The sequence below is a fragment of the Bufo bufo genome, chromosome 10, assembly GCF_905171765.1.
Source record: "Bufo bufo chromosome 10, aBufBuf1.1, whole genome shotgun sequence".
Taxonomy (NCBI): domain Eukaryota; kingdom Metazoa; phylum Chordata; class Amphibia; order Anura; family Bufonidae; genus Bufo; species Bufo bufo.
In genome coordinates this window covers 19,852,939-19,868,592 of record NC_053398.1, presented here as the reverse complement: position 1 = coordinate 19,868,592, position 15,654 = coordinate 19,852,939, and the positions used below count along the sequence as shown (strand labels likewise).

The following is a 15,654-nucleotide window of genomic DNA, read 5'->3' as shown; positions in this document are numbered from 1 at the left end:
GAATTTGAGGAAGACATAATCAATTGCAAATACATAGCAATTGTACTGGTTGGTTTTGCCTGAATTTCGGTAGAAAGCTATGTAGCAGAGCTGAGTTGGTCATTTGTGTCTTCGTCATCGCATCACATGAATCAGAACGACGTGACAGACTCTGCTCTGCTATATCTAATTGCCCACGGATACCAAACAATGTGTTAGGGCAAAACCGGACATGTGAATTTTGCGAGGACGGTTGTTGCTCGTTCCATACCTTGCGCTCCAAGTGTCTGTCGAGACGGGCCAGGGCCTCCGTTTCTCCTCCCGGCCATACTGCGGCCCCTTGATTCTCCCTTGGAAAGCCTGATGTAAAAGTAGATACAGGATATAAATCAGATGGATAGCGCCCCCTATCACCATAGTGAAGGAATGAAAGGTTTACCCAACGTGTGGCTTTCTAGCCTGTCCTGAAAATAGCCGGAGGAGGGGACGGATTTGGCTCTTCTAGGGCACCAAGCAGTGTTATGTCTGAAGCCGCCACTGCCCTGCTTAGCTCCACCCATCGTTCCACTAAGCCCCACCCTCTGCTTAGCGGCTCTGGTTTCCCTAACCACCCCAGGCCCATGTGCAGCAGCTGAACTGGCTGCACAGGCAACGCATGTCTGCCCATTTAGTCATTTCTTCACAGCTAGCTGCTTGTGACTAACATGGGGCCCCCTGCTCTCTGGGGGCCCCTCAAGCAGTGATAAAGTCCACCCCTGGCTGAAACACATCAGGAGACCACGGATGTAGAGAGAGATGAAGCTACTGACTCACCAAGCTCCTCCAAAGATGGCACCCCATAGGTCTCGTCATGCGTGTTCTTGATCTCTCCTCGGCAGGGCGCCATCTGCTGTCTTGTGATGGTCAGGACGGGTCGACGAGGAAGCTCCATGCGGCTGATGATGGCTTGAAATCTCTTGTAGGTGAGAGGAGGGCTGTTGCCATTCAGCTCAATGATTCTGCAAAAAAAATAAAAATAATCATCACGAAAAGTCAGATCCTGTGTACAGGAACATCCAGACACCCGCATGACAACCTATGGCACAAAAGGGGTTAACTGCATCACCAGACTATAACCCGAATGTAACCAACAAATCTGTCACAGGCGAAACACCCCGCTTCCACATTACGTCAGCAATCGGTATTTTAGGTGGATGCAAAGAAAAGAAAAAAAAAGAAAACCAAGCATCTTTGTAACATACAGATGTAGCAGAGACGAGGGTAGCAGTGCAGCAGTGAAGATTTGGCAACCGAATGTATGGTTTACCATAGTGGCAAAAATAGACAGTTCAGTGACAAACACAGCCCTGCTACATCTGTAAAGTAATCGTTTTTCAATTTGTATTTGCACAAAACGCTTTCATGCAGCCACCCAGTAGAGGTGAGCATGCACCTGTTGACAGATCTGCTATACGACCCTACTATGCAGCTGAACCCAGACGAATATCTTACAAGGAAGCAATATACAGTACTGGGGAAGGAGAACGTCTGCTGCATTGTTAAGACGGGAGAGGATGCTCTTGTGAGATACGTCAGGGTGGTGGGATGCCATGGTAACCCCCTCCATACATCCAGGCGGAAGATTAAATCTCGCAGGTGGGGGTCGGCTATTATTCTAGTCCCTTCTATTAAAAAATCCAACTTCACACAGAACCTGGAAATTCAGGTCAGATTGCAAATAACCCTCCCCCCTCCATGTCACGGGGGTCCAGGAACCAAAAGATTATCGGACAGATTTTTATGACCAATCATTGGTCAGATGGCTGTTTACACACAAACTATTGGCCTGATTGGACAGAAATTGGTCAGATGTTGGTGTAATACAGCCCTTACAGGTACCTCCCCTGTCTGTCTAATATCCATTCAATATCTAACATACAATTTCCATCCAATATCTAATATACAATATCCATCCAATATCTAATATACAATATCCATCCAATATCTAATATACAATATCTATCCAATATCTAACATACAATTTCCATCCAATATCTAATATACAATATCCATCCAATATCTAATATACAATTTCCATCCAATATCTAATATACAATTTCCATCCAATATCTAACATACAATATCCATCCAATATCTAATATACAATTTCCATCCAATATCTACCGTAATATACAATATCCATCCAATATCTAATATACAATATAGATCATCGAATATCCATGTAATATATACAGTATAAAACGCATCCGGTCCATAATACAACCGTCTGAATCCGTTCAGAATGGATCTGGTTTTATTATTTCCAAAATAAACAAGATGGATCTGGCACTAAAACCATTACAAGTCAATGGGCGGCGGATCAGTCCAAAAAAAAAAAAAAAAAAAACATCCAGAACCATTGACTAAGGCCTCATGCACACGGCCGTTGTTTTGGCCCGCGTCCGAGCCGTGGCGCGGACCCATTCGCTTCAATAGGGCCGCAAAAGATGCGGACAGCACTCAGTGTGCTGTCCGCATCCGTTGCTCCGTTCCGCGGCCCCGCAAAAAAAAAATATAACATGTCCTATTCTTGTCCGCAAAACGGACAAGAATAGGCAGTTATATCAATGGCCGCCCGTTCCGTTCCGCAAATTGCGGAAGGCACACGGGCGGCTTCCGTTTTTTGCGGACCGCAAAAAAACAGCACGGTCTTGTGCATGTAGCCTTACATTGTGTTTCACGGCAGATCCATCTTGATCAGTATCCCACGACGGACACAAAAACGCGGCCTACGGCGGTTTTGTGTCTGCACTCCGTTCAAGTTCATTCAGTTTTGTCCCCATTGAAAATGAACAGGGAGAAAACTGAAGCGTTTGCCTCCGGTTTTGAGATCCTATGACTGATCTCAAAACCGTACTGCAAAACGCAGATGTGAAAGTAGCCTCATATGTAATATCTCTCTAATATCCCCCTACCGAGCTGATATCTACCCATCTGAATATCATATCCACCCCACTAGGCCTTGTGAATGTAGTTTTTCCAGCTGATTGAATGGGGCTTATTTCTGCCCCCCCCCCCCCCCCCGCTCCCCCTGGCAGCCAATCACAATGGAAGAACTTTTTCATCCCCTTCACTCCGCCCAGACACGCTTGACTTGACGACGCAGGATACATCAGGCGGACTCCAAACTGTGGCAAAATGAAAACTCCCATCATGCTCTTGACAGCGACAAATTGGGGAGAGTGTTACACCCGGGGGTAAACTTTGCTTGCGTGGTGGGGAGTTCATCACTCCTGGTAGGAGATATCCGGACGCGGAATTCCTCCTAGATAGGATATAATGTTCAGGAACAGACTGGATGAGTGGCGCCCCCTTTATGCAGACGTGTCATGGGGCAGCAGAGGATTGTGGGATACCACTGTGTATTTACGTAAGGCTGTCCAGCCCGGCGGAGGGAAAGCTCATTACACCGCGCACCTTATGTTCGCCGTCGCTGTCAACAACTTATGCAACCGCCTTTTTCATATTTCGTCTCCTCCTGTCTGCGCCGGCGATCACCCCTCTGGCTCTGTAACATGCACGTGTGGGGGGCGAGCCTTCCTGCACATCACGGGCACAGCTACCTACTGTGCACATGCCTGGCTGCGTGACTTCACACACGGGGGGAGCGCCCACTAGGTGGCGGTACAGGCCACATTCAGCCAAAGGACGGAATCTCAATGAAGCCGAGCGGCGTCTGCTCAGCCATGGCCGCGCGCTGTTCCTGACTTCCAGGAGCACGCCTGCAGGTTCTTCATTTCATTCAATTTGCCACTGGTTTTAACCCCTGAATGACCAGTGTCTTGGTTCAACCAGGCACCTTTTAGAGATTTTACACACACACTGCGGAATAGACCGACATTTTTTTTTTTTTACTTGTTAGGCTCCTTTTTATGACCTTTTTTTTACATTTATTTAATCAGGGGCAATAACACTTTTTTTTAACCTGAGATGAGTCCTGTAGGTGAGATGAGTCAGGGACAAGACTCATCTCAGGTTAATTTGCATATGTATCAAATCGGTATTTTTACACAATAAAAGCACACAGAGCTATGGGGACTGGGTATTGCGGATGTGCTAGCGGCCATCTAGCAACCTATGTCCTCAGCTCTATACACAAAATCCCGGTAACAGTAAGATAAGAACTGAGCTATAAAGTGTTTATAATGTCAGAGAGCAGAGATATAGAGTCCATCAGCTCCCCAACTGACGGAAAAGAGAGAAAATCCAGAGGCTGCTAGTAGAGCATCTCAGCTCTGTACAGAAAAAAAGGCTCCATATTTTTTAAAGGCCAATTGAAAAAAATATTTTTTAGCTCAAAATGAGTAAAATGCAATAATAAAAAAGTTGCCCCCAAAGGTGTACATAGCCTTTAAACTACTCCCGTCTTCTCCTGAGAGATCCCTCTTCCCAAGTAAGTGACTTACTTGTCCAAATCATATAGCGTATGCGAATTCTCCACAATCACCTCCACACCGGCTTCCTTAGCCAGCTTCATGATGGCTGCATCTCGCTCCTTACTGAACGGCTCAGAGTCGTACTCAAACGTTAGTCTGTTCACGCCCCACTCCTGCAGAGGGAAAAAACAAAACAGGTTACGTATGGACGTAGATCAGCTGGACAACGATGCTGAGCAAGCGTTCTCTAAACCTAGAGATGAAGGAGAAACGCAGACATGGGGTACACTGGCCGCTAGGATTGGTCAGATTGCGGGATTTTCCTCCATGTTTCTGACATGAACAGTCGTGAAGAAACCCTCCAGAGAACGCAGGGGTTAACGTCCTGCTGATCTGCTCCATTTTCTGGTGGTGAACGGTTGAACGGTGGAACATAGATGGGAGGAGGGGGCTTAAAGGGGTATTCCTGATATGTCTGTTTTAGCAACTACTTGCATCCCCCATGTAATAACAATTCTGGAGCATCTATTCTTATGTCTCTGTGCCATTCTTCTATTATTCCTACTAAAAGTTACAAATGAACTGCCAGCAGCTTGCAGTAAATGTACAGATGGGTGTTACCAGTTGGGGGGGGGTGTCCCTGCACAGTCTGACACCAGCAGCACTGATTGGACAGAGTCATACATACACTCTACTGGTAACATCCAGCAGTACCTTTACTGCAGGCAATTTATCTGTAAATGTCTAGCAGGAATAATAGAGGAATGGCACTACATGGAAAAGTAAGAATACATGCTCCAGAATTGTGTGACCGGGCATGTGCAGCTGCTCCCCTTTACTTCGGGGATGGGCCTGTTCTAGATACAGCAGTGGGTTAAAGAGGTGGGACCTGCACCTATATGACACTGATGACACCTCCTGGCGATATTCTATCAATGTCCTAAATGGGAATACAATGATAATGATCAAAGGGGTTGTCCCACGAAAAAATATTCTACAATTTTCAAACCAGCACATGGATCTGTATATATTTGTAATTTCATGCAATTAAAAATTTTGTACGGCCACTGAGCTATTCAATAAAATGCATCTGTATGGCGCCACCTGCTGTTTGTTCTTTTTCTTCGTCTTGCTCACTGAGATGGTCGCACATGCTCAGTTTCATCCTTCCACTGCCTCCTGAGCTGTGCTAGGGAGGGCTGAGACACGCCTCCTGAGCTGTGCTAGGGAGGGCTGAGACACGCCTCCTGAGCTGTGCTAGGGAGGGCTGAGACACGCCTCCTGAGCTGTGCTAGGGAGGGCTGAGACACGCCTCCTGAGCTGTGCTAGGGAGGGCTGAGACACGCCTCCTGAGCTGTGCTAGGGAGGGCTGAGACACGCTTCCTGAGCTGTGCTGGGGAGGGCTGAGACACGCCTCCTGAGCTGTGATGGGGAGAGCTGAGACACGCCTCCTGAGCTGTGATGGGGAGAGCTGAGACACGCCTCCTGAGCTGTGATGGGGAGAGCTGAGACACGCCTCCTGAGCTGTGATGGGGAGGGCTGAGACACGCCTCCTGAGCTGTGATGGGGAGGGCTGAGACACGCCTCCTGAGCTGTGCTAGGGAGAGCTGAGACACGCCTCCTGAGCTGTGATAGGGAGGGCTCAGACACGCCTCCTGAGCTGTCAGCTTAATATAAATCTAGCAGAGCAATGAATGGGGAGCTCTCTGGATCCATGTGAGGTGCAGGGCTGGTTAGAGCTTTGTTATGTACTATATTATTACGGTATGATTCATTTCTTTACGGTCGTCATGCGATAACCCCTTTAAGCATCTTGTAGGTCGTCCCTGAGAGACAGATACAGTACATACATACACGCATCTACCACATGAAGCAGGCGAGACTGCAAATGCCGTAGGTGTGTCACGCCCGGTGTATGTATAGTGACTAGCCTCTGACTCCCCAATGTGTTCCTGGCCTAGATACTAAGAGTGCGGCCCGCGCTGTGAGGTCACTGTCACACTGTATGGAGGGCGATTATCAGGGGAAGTCGTGCACAACTGAAGGACAAAGACTGAGCAGCGCCCTGCGATCTGTGAAGGGGGGGGGGATGATTAGGCTCCGCTCGTGACAGCGCACAGTCACGTTTATCCCCTCCAGCAACAGACAACGCCGCGACTGAACGCTCCCGGTATACAGGGCTAAGCAGCCGCTCTGGAGGCACGGGGGATGTTAAAGGGGATATCCAATTTCTGAAACACTCCCCCCCATGTGCCGGGCCCCTTACAGGCAATATACTTACCCCGCTCCTGGTCCCCGCACCGCCGCTTCTCCCTGTACACCGTTGAAAATATCTGGTGTTGTTCAGCCTCCCTAGCGTCACCCACGATGCTAGGGGGCTCATCCCCGTCCCCGCCTGTAAACCCCCCATTTTCAACGGTGTAAAGGGAGAAGCAGCAGCGTCTGTGCGGGGACAAGGAGCGGCGCCGGCAGCGGGTTAAGTATATTGCCTGTGAAGGGCCCGGCACATGGGGGGGCCCATTTCAGAAATTGGATAACTCCTTTAATGCAGCCAGTCCAGTTACAGACATTGTTACTGTATTTAAAACTTTCTGCGTCCACCTTTGCAGAACGTTTAATGAGGGAACTGAAGTATGGACACGGGTCGGAGCCTCTAACGCGGATTCCGTCATATTTGACGGAAAACATTAGTTCAGCGCTATTTTTCCGGTAAAATGACAGACATCATGATGATGGAACCTGAAGGACCCCAATAAAATAGGTCGGGTGCTGTTGATGTCTGTCTGTTTCGCGACTCCAATTCCGTTTTTCCCCCCACAGATGTGATGTGTATCCTGCCGTTTGCTTTCTATATTAGGCTTAAAGGGCTATTCCAGGTATAATACGTACGTTACCAATAACCATCACAAGAACAGGGGGCGCCATATCCTGTGGAGCCCCCCCGAAATGGATGAAGCAGCCGGTCGGAAAAGAATGGCTATCTCCGACGTTTGCATAGAAACGAATGGGGCGGTGGAGCACATCTCTGACCAGTCACTTCGTCACTCCATGGGGTATAGGGCCCCCGTTCTCGTGATGGGTATGGGTCAAAAATAGCAGGACTATAGCGACAAGAGCTGTGCTCTCTCTATTCACAACTATGGGACTTCCGAAAATATTAGAGCGCGTTGAATTAGCCATCCGGCAGCATTTACCTGTTACATTTGCCACGTCTGAAGCAGACGCCTTCTATGTCCTACTCGAGGTGTTTGGGACGGTTACAGTAACTCACCTTGAATAATCTGGGGAAGACATCGGCCGGCTGCCCGCGCACCACATACAGACGAGAGCCCAGTTTCCTTAAACTCGAGTCCAGGTCCTCCAAGGACTGCAGCAGGAACCTGCGGGAGACAGGAGGACACGCTCATCAGCGATCACCGGTTATAGATGGGTTCTACCACGACATCTCTGCATCTCAATTCAATGGGAGTAAACTACTAACATTGGAATGAATTAGAAGACCATGACAGCGCCCCTTCTCATCCATAGGTCGTGTCTGGTATTGCAGTTCAGGGCCATATAGGACTGGCACCTGTAAGGACACCGCACTGCCGCTACAATCTAGGAAGAGGCAGGGTTCACACGGGCGCTGCAGCCCCTTCAGCTGATCGGCGGGGTGCCAGGAGTCAGACCCTCACCGATCTGACACGTGTCCTGTATTTCTTTATTTTGTATCATTAGGCAATGCACCTTTGTATTTTAAAGGCCACGTTACCTGTTTACTGCTTGAGTACCAGTGGGTAGGTTAAAGGGATTGGCCCATCTCATACATGGGATATGCCATCAATGTAATGTAGGCGAGGGTCCCAGAGGTGGAACCCGCACCCATCTCCGGAACGGGGTCCCCCGACGGCGCATGCGCAGCATTACTATGGGGGTCCTGAAAATAGTGGAGAGCTCAGGTATTTTCAGAATTCCCAGTAAACGGAGGGTGGTCGGGCATGTGCGGCTGCTCTCCGTTTACGTCGGGAGGGGGGGCCTGTTCTGGAGACAGGTGCGGGACCCGCACCTAGCTGACACTGATAGCATATCCTAACAAAATAGGCCATCGATGTCTGAGACGGGCCGACTAAGTGTGCCAACGTGATTACTGCCACGTGACTGCACAAGCATACAGATGCAGCAGGGTCGAATCTGTTATTGGCACACGGTGTGATATCAGATGGCTAATTCAGCTCTGCTACATCGGTTATACAAATCGTAAAAGTGAAATCCCAAAATGATACAGGGTATACGTTATAAAGCCCGCCCCAGAAAGGGCGACTTCCAGGACAGGACTGTTCTATAAGGTATAAGGTAAACCTACAGACATGTCGATGAACACACATTTTACACGTGTCGGGAAAGTGCATGCAAGGTAAAGGAAGAAGGACACCTGCCAATCTTTGGAGTGGGGGTGGGTAGGGACAAGAGAGCCCTCCAAAACTTACAGGGGGTACTATAGATTTACCGTCTCATGATTCATATAGCTCCAACATGGGGCTCACGCACACAAACGTATTTTTGTCCATGTCCGTTCCTCTTTTTTTTTTTTTGCAGCCCATATGCAGAACCATTCATTTCAATAAAAGGACTCTGCTGCGCATTCTGTTCCGCGCAAAAAAAATAATAATATAGAACGTGTCCTATTATTGTCCTTTTTGCGGACCATTATAGAACATTTCTTCAGGAGCCAAAAATAAATGGTGGCACGCCCTCGGGCAGACTGCGAAACACTTACGGCCGTGGGCATGGACCCCTATCCTGTAGCGCTGTGTCCAGATTGGAGCGGACAATCTGAAGGATACAGGGGCACCCAAACTCCATGCAGACACCCATTAGGGGTTGAGATCAGCAGGGCCAACCGCTGAGCCATATCTTTAACCCTTTCTCGACAGAAACCTAGCAACCCAATAAAACTAACGGCCAATTGTGTAAAAGCAGAAGCCACAGCCTGAACAACCTCAAACTTAACGCGAGTCACTTTTGATTGGTGCTTTGTCTCTGATCATCCTGAGCTTTCTGGTTCATGAACAGAAGGGCCAAGACTGACCCGCAAACAGACCAGTAAAGAATGACTAACAGCCTTTTGTGCCGTTCAAGCTCCGTGACCATTATGGCCGGCGATGTATTGGCAATGCTCGGATTTTCCATCTGTCTCACGCTTCACGTCGGCTGATTTATTAATCCGCTCCCGGATCCATGTCGTGAGGAGTCAGTGAAGAAGCCGACATACTGGCGAGAGGTAACGCGAGGACACCCTTGTGGATCGTATAATTCGGCTGCAGGGTAATTATCAGCTCAGAGTTGTTGTATCAGATGTTATACAACCGTGGGGGGGGGGGGGGGGGGGGAGGCCAACACTGACACTTCTAGCAAAGGCGTATTTCAGCTTCGCCACCTACATCTCCAGAATGCGGGATAAACACACAAACGGTCAGGTGGGCATGCACCTTCTCCATTCACCTCTATTGGGGGGGGGTCATCTGTTTTCATTTACCCCATAGAAGTGAATGGAGGGAGCTGCACATGCACGACCACCTCTGTAGGAAAGGATAGGGGACTCCCATTCTGGAGATAGATGCGGGTGCACATAAGCATATTTTGTGTCCGCGTCCGATCTGCATTTTTTATTTTTATTTTTTGCAGATTGCACGCAGACCCATACATTTTTATGGGACCGCAAGAAATGCAGACCGCACACGGATGTCACCCGCGTGTTGTCTGCATCCACGTGGCCACTCCGCAATTTATAGAGCATTTATAGAGGAAAATGCAGGATGCACAAACTATTAGGCTAGGTCTATACGACGACATGTGTGCTGGGAGTCGTAGTTTCACCACAGCTGGAGTGCTGAAGGTTGCTGATCCCCGATCTAGATAATGGGTCTTGTACATGAAGGATTTCTCTGGATTTATGAAATTTTAGGGTTTGTCCCATCCGAGATACTTATGGAAAAAATTCTGAAAATGCCATAAATGTCCAATAGGTGCGTTTCCCACCTTTGGGACCTGCTCCTGGTTTAAAAACTGGGCCCCCAATGTGAACGGTAAGCAAGACGTGCAAGTCCCATAGGCAGGAAAGCGTGCGCAACGCGCTCTTCGTTCACTTCGGTGGGGGGGGGGGGGGGGGCATTCTTGAGACAGGAGCTCGTCCCAGGGATGGAACCTGCACCTATCGGCCATTTATGTCACGTCCTATCAATATGCCATAAAGGTCCAGACGACTTTAAAGGGCTTTTCCAGGTTCAGGACAAGCCATTAGGATCAGATTTGTGGGGGTCCGACCAGTCAGCTGTGTGAAGGGGCTGTGGGGCTCCCGCGAGTGCTGCATCCTCTTCGTCGTTCACAGGGTCCGACTCCTTGCATGCCACAATGTTGCAGAATATTTGCAGCTTTTTCATTCAAGTGAACTTGGCAAAGCTGAAATATCCAGCAAGCAGAGATCTTGAGGTAAACAATGCAGTGCATACATGACAGTCATGACCCCTTAAAGGGGTTTTCAGAGTGTTTTGTACGGAAAACCTATCCTCAAGCTAGACCCCCGCCGATTTGATACTGATGACCTGACTCCTGGATCCCCCGCTGCATTGATGGCCTCTCCCTCTTTGTGTTTGAAAAACGATCTCTGCTTACTGTCAGTGAATGGATATACGTGAGAATGTTTACAGAGACCAAAAACCTGTCCATATCATACCCCCGGCCCTAAAATAAAAAAAATCTCATTCATGAACAGCAAGCAGAGATGTTATTCGAAATACAAAGATGGATAACTTTTCTGTTAACCCCAGAGAGTCATAATAAAACATCGGTGGGTATCCGTTCGGCTGTACTTGCCGCGCCGCGCTCCTGGTCTACAGATATCAGTGTGATGGCGACTACCTGGCACTGTGCCGTGCGGGAAGAGTCTTCTCAGCCGAGCCCCTGGCAGTATGTTCTAGAAGAATCTAGAACGTGGCTCGGCACAGGTTGGGGCGGACGGGCCAACCCTACCGGTTACAAGACCATAACAAGCGTGGGGCTTTATGTAATGGGAGGTGGGAGGGGAACGCAATTATAAATCTGGGGAACGAGCTAGCGAGCCCGGGCCGAGGAGTCCCATTCATCATCTTATAAAAGGCGGCAAATCAGGTTATTAACCCCGTAAATTCAAAACGTTCTACAGCAGGCATGCTCAAACGGTGGCCCTCCAGATGTTGCAAAACTACAACTCCCAGCATGCCCAAACAGCCTACAGCACGGCATTGTGGGAGTTGTAGTTTTACAACAGCTGGAGGGCGGCAGGATGCGCATGCCTGATCTACGGCCATACATTTCCTCTGCAGTGGAAAGCGGCACTCCGCTCATAGAGAAGGGTCTACGAGGCCCAAATGGATGACGTGGAGAGAACAGAATCCAAGAAGAGGGGTGATATAGAACCTTTGGCATCCACCATTAAAACTGGGCGGTGTGAACCTGGCCGTACACCTACTACAGCAGCAGTCAGCCGACTTTTTTAGGGCCCTGAGGGCCAAAACGGCATTGATGGTACTAAAGGGGTCAAGCAGCACCCTATTTAGCTCTCCAGTGGGTGAGCGTTTTAGGGTGCACCTGTCTAGATGTGCTGACCTCTCATCCCACTGGTAGAAGACAAATAGGACAGTGTGCCAAAAAACGGAGAAAGCAGCCCAATGATCAGCGGGACTTGCTGTAAGTGCCTGATAGGTAAGGGTCCGAGAGTTGGGACCCTCACCACAAAAATGGCCTTCGAGGGACCCCAGTGCCAGCATCTGGGGGCAGCACTTTCCGCACGGTTCAATATACAATGATGTACACACTTTTCATAACTCAGAGTGCAATGGCCGCCTCTCACTGACCAGTACGGAGAGTGCGGCGACCAGGAATCTGTGAATGGGGGGGCGTCACCAGACACCCAGGTGATGGCACCAGAGGTGGGACCTATACCCAGGAGCCATTTATGGCATATCTTGTTATCACTGTATAACTAAAAAAAAACTGCAGTGTTCTCATATACTCGACATTTCACTCCTTCACAATTTTCAGGACCCCTGCTTGCTGTCAGTGAATGGGAGCATTCCTGTTTCCAACCTAAAGGCCGCACTGCAATAGCATCCAGCCTAGATAACCCTGTGACAGCTAAACACATCAGCAGCACAGGTCCACTCTTGCTGTTTGCAACAATGTATCGGTGCAGGTGGAATGTATCAAGCAGCAATCCAAAATATTGACATCACCCAGGATTGTCTGGACTGGATACAACTGTACCAAACTCTCAGATGTGAGAAGTGTCGAGTCGAATCAGCTTTTTAGCTTCTAGATACAAAACAAGAAAGTCCTCATTCTCCGACAGCAAACAGAGATCTTGCAGAATTGAAACACAAAGTATATTAGAAAGTTGCCGAACACTGCAGAGCTGTCAGTGCAAGCAAAGTCCAAAGATTTGGTGTAGTTTCTCTTCACGTGGATCATGAGCTGCTGGAGGCACATGCACGGTGTGCGCTAAAAACAGATATAGCAGAGCCGAGTCTGCTATTTGCAACCAATCATCATGAATAGTGAGGGGGGATCTGAGGACTACAGGATTGGAATGTGCATTATGTTTCCTCAGTGTTAGCATGATAACAGGTAATGTGATAAACCCGGCTCTGCTACATCTCCAAGTCCCGGCCACAACTCGTACCCAACCCATACACAGCTATAAGAAAACAGACATGACCGTCCTCTACTTACCCCCTTGCAGTCATGTAACCCCCCTCATCACTGATCTCCTGCACAGAGGTCTATGCCCTTTTATCAGCAATGCCACACAGATGTCTGCATCTTCATTGGCATCCTAAACGTGGACTATCACAAATAATCTATACCATCCTGGGCGTGCCACCTTCCAGGGCCACCCTGTTGGTTAGTGGTAGAACCCACAACACGTTAATACCAGCCTGCAACCATCACACAACGTCATACCAACCATCAGAGCCCAACCCATGTCTTAATGCCAACCTACAACCATCATAGTCCACCCACAACTTAATGCCAACCACCTGCCATTAGGGTCCACCCTATATGTTAATGCCAACTCCTGTACTGATGCCACCGTCAAACCATCAACAATTTAATTCATGCCACCTTCAGGCTACCCTTTAAGTCACCACCCAAAATTAATGCCACCCAACACTAGCACCCACTACCGATGCCAACCTAAGGTTATGGCCCACTACCGATGCCAACCTAAGGCCATCAGCCACTACCGATGCCAACCTAAGGCCATCAGCCACTACCGATGCCAACCTAAGGTTATGGCCCACTACCGATGCCAACCTAAGGCCATCACCCACTACCGATGCCAACCTAAGGCCATCAGCCACTACCGATGCCAACCTAAAGCCATCACCCACTATCGATGCCAACCTAAAGCCATCACCCACTACCGATGCAAACCTAAAGCCATCACCCACTACCGATGCAAACCTAAAGCCATCACCCACTACCGATGCCAAGCTCACTTTTTTGATGCCACCCACCGATGCCAACCTAAAGCCATCACTCACTACCAACCTAAAGCCATCACCCACTACTGATGCCAACCTAAAGCCATCACCCACTACTGATGCCAAGCTCACTTTTGTTATGCCACCCACCAATGATGTCAACCTAAAGCTTCCAGCCAATTCTCCTCTTCCAAACATGAAACCCATCTACTACAGCGGTGCCAACTTCCACCCACTTTGCAACCAGCACAGCCATGCCCCTGCAGCCTCCTTCAGTATGCCCTGGCAGTCCCGCCCCCTCCCCCGGCTCACGTGTACTGCCAGCACCGGTTGGCCCTCTCTCCCCCGCCGCTTACCTCCATCGATTGACCCCGCCGGAGGAGGAGGCGGCGAACCAGGGGTCCAGGATGTAGACGCAGCGCACACAGCGCGCCCCCCGCAGAGCGGCCACCAGCGCCGGGTTATCGTGTATCCGGAGGCCCTTCCGGAACCAGTGCAGGGAGCTGACGGCGGCGGTAGAGGCGGCCTCCATGAGCAGAGTCCCGGCCGGCTGCGCTAGGGTCGGGGAGGACGAGGTGTCAGCGCGGGGCGATCACAGCAGCCTCAGGATCCTGCTGCTCCGACACGGGACTGTCTGACAGTCTGACTCACAAGCCGCGCCCCCGGACGGTCCTTCTCTCTGATTGGAGGAGGCGTCATGCAGGGGGCGGGTCTCGGGGTGATCATCACATGCAGGCCATGTGTCAGGGAACTCACTCTGCAGGCGGTTAGTCCTGCTGCGCCAGTCCTGCCCGTAAGTGCGGCTCTCAGGGCATGCTGGGAGTGGTAGTGTCACAACAGCTGTAGAGCAAGGGGGCACACATCACATGGGAAGTTGTATGGACCCCCAACCCCAGTGCACCCCTGCGTGTTCCACATAAACAGTGCAAACAGTACACATGAACAGTGCCAGCAGAGTGTCCCCATAAACGGTGCCCCTTATAAACAGTGCCAGCAGAGTGTCCCCATAAACGGTGCCCCTTATAAATAATGCCAGCAGAGTGTCCCCATAAACAGCACTCTCAGGGTAGTCTGCAAAAATTGTGCTAGCGGAGTGACCCCATAAACAGTGCCCAAATAAATAATGCCAGCGGAGTGACCCCATAAACAGCACTCCCAGGGTACTCCGCATAAATTGTGACAGCGGAGTGACCCCATAAACAGTTCAAATAAATAAGTGCCAGCGGAGTGACCCCATAAACAGTGCTGTCAGGGTGCTCCTAATAACGCCCCCTGAACTTCAGTGGTAAAGACACGCCCCTGAGCTTCAGCGGTAAAGACACGCCCCTGAGTTTCAGCGGTAAAGACACGCCCCTGAGCTTCAGCGGTAAAGACACGCCCCCTGAGCTGCTAGCTTGGAATAAATCCAGCAGAGCAATGAATGGGGAGATCTCTGGATCCATGTGAGGTCCAGGGCTGGTTCTGGTTTTTAGAGACCAATGAATATGGTAACGTAAGGGACTGCTGGTCTGATCTGCGTTTCCAGGCCTGGCGGCAGCAAAGGGTTTGGAGTATGATGATCATCAATATCAAAGTCCCGGAAAACTCTTTTTATTATTTTAAGTGGCTCCTAGGACTTTATTAAAAAAATAAATAAAAAAAAGTCGGTGAACCCCGTTAAGACACTGTTCACATGATTATAAGTGCAGGTTGGAGCAATCTAACTTGTATTTGCTGTGGAATCTATGGCAGAAATACGAGGCTGACCCCAGGATTTC

General features: G+C 49.5%; 1 protein-coding gene across 2 annotated transcripts in view; it reads right to left on the bottom strand.

Annotated features, from left to right (window-relative positions):
• The window catches only part of CRY2 (cryptochrome circadian regulator 2), a 29,808-nt gene extending 15,258 nt beyond the window's left edge, over nucleotides 1-14,550 (bottom strand). For both annotated transcript variants that reach the window (XM_040409130.1, XM_040409131.1), the window contains exons 1-5: nucleotides 14,254-14,550; nucleotides 7,666-7,774; nucleotides 4,425-4,567; nucleotides 793-977; nucleotides 251-339 (exon numbers count right to left, since the gene is read on the bottom strand). In XM_040409130.1, the coding sequence (XP_040265064.1) occupies nucleotides 251-339; nucleotides 793-977; nucleotides 4,425-4,567; nucleotides 7,666-7,774; nucleotides 14,254-14,429 (702 nt within the window). In that variant the 5' untranslated portion in view covers nucleotides 14,430-14,550. The remainder of the gene's footprint in view (nucleotides 1-250; nucleotides 340-792; nucleotides 978-4,424; nucleotides 4,568-7,665; nucleotides 7,775-14,253) is intronic.
• Nucleotides 14,551-15,654: the final 1,104 nt, after the last annotated feature.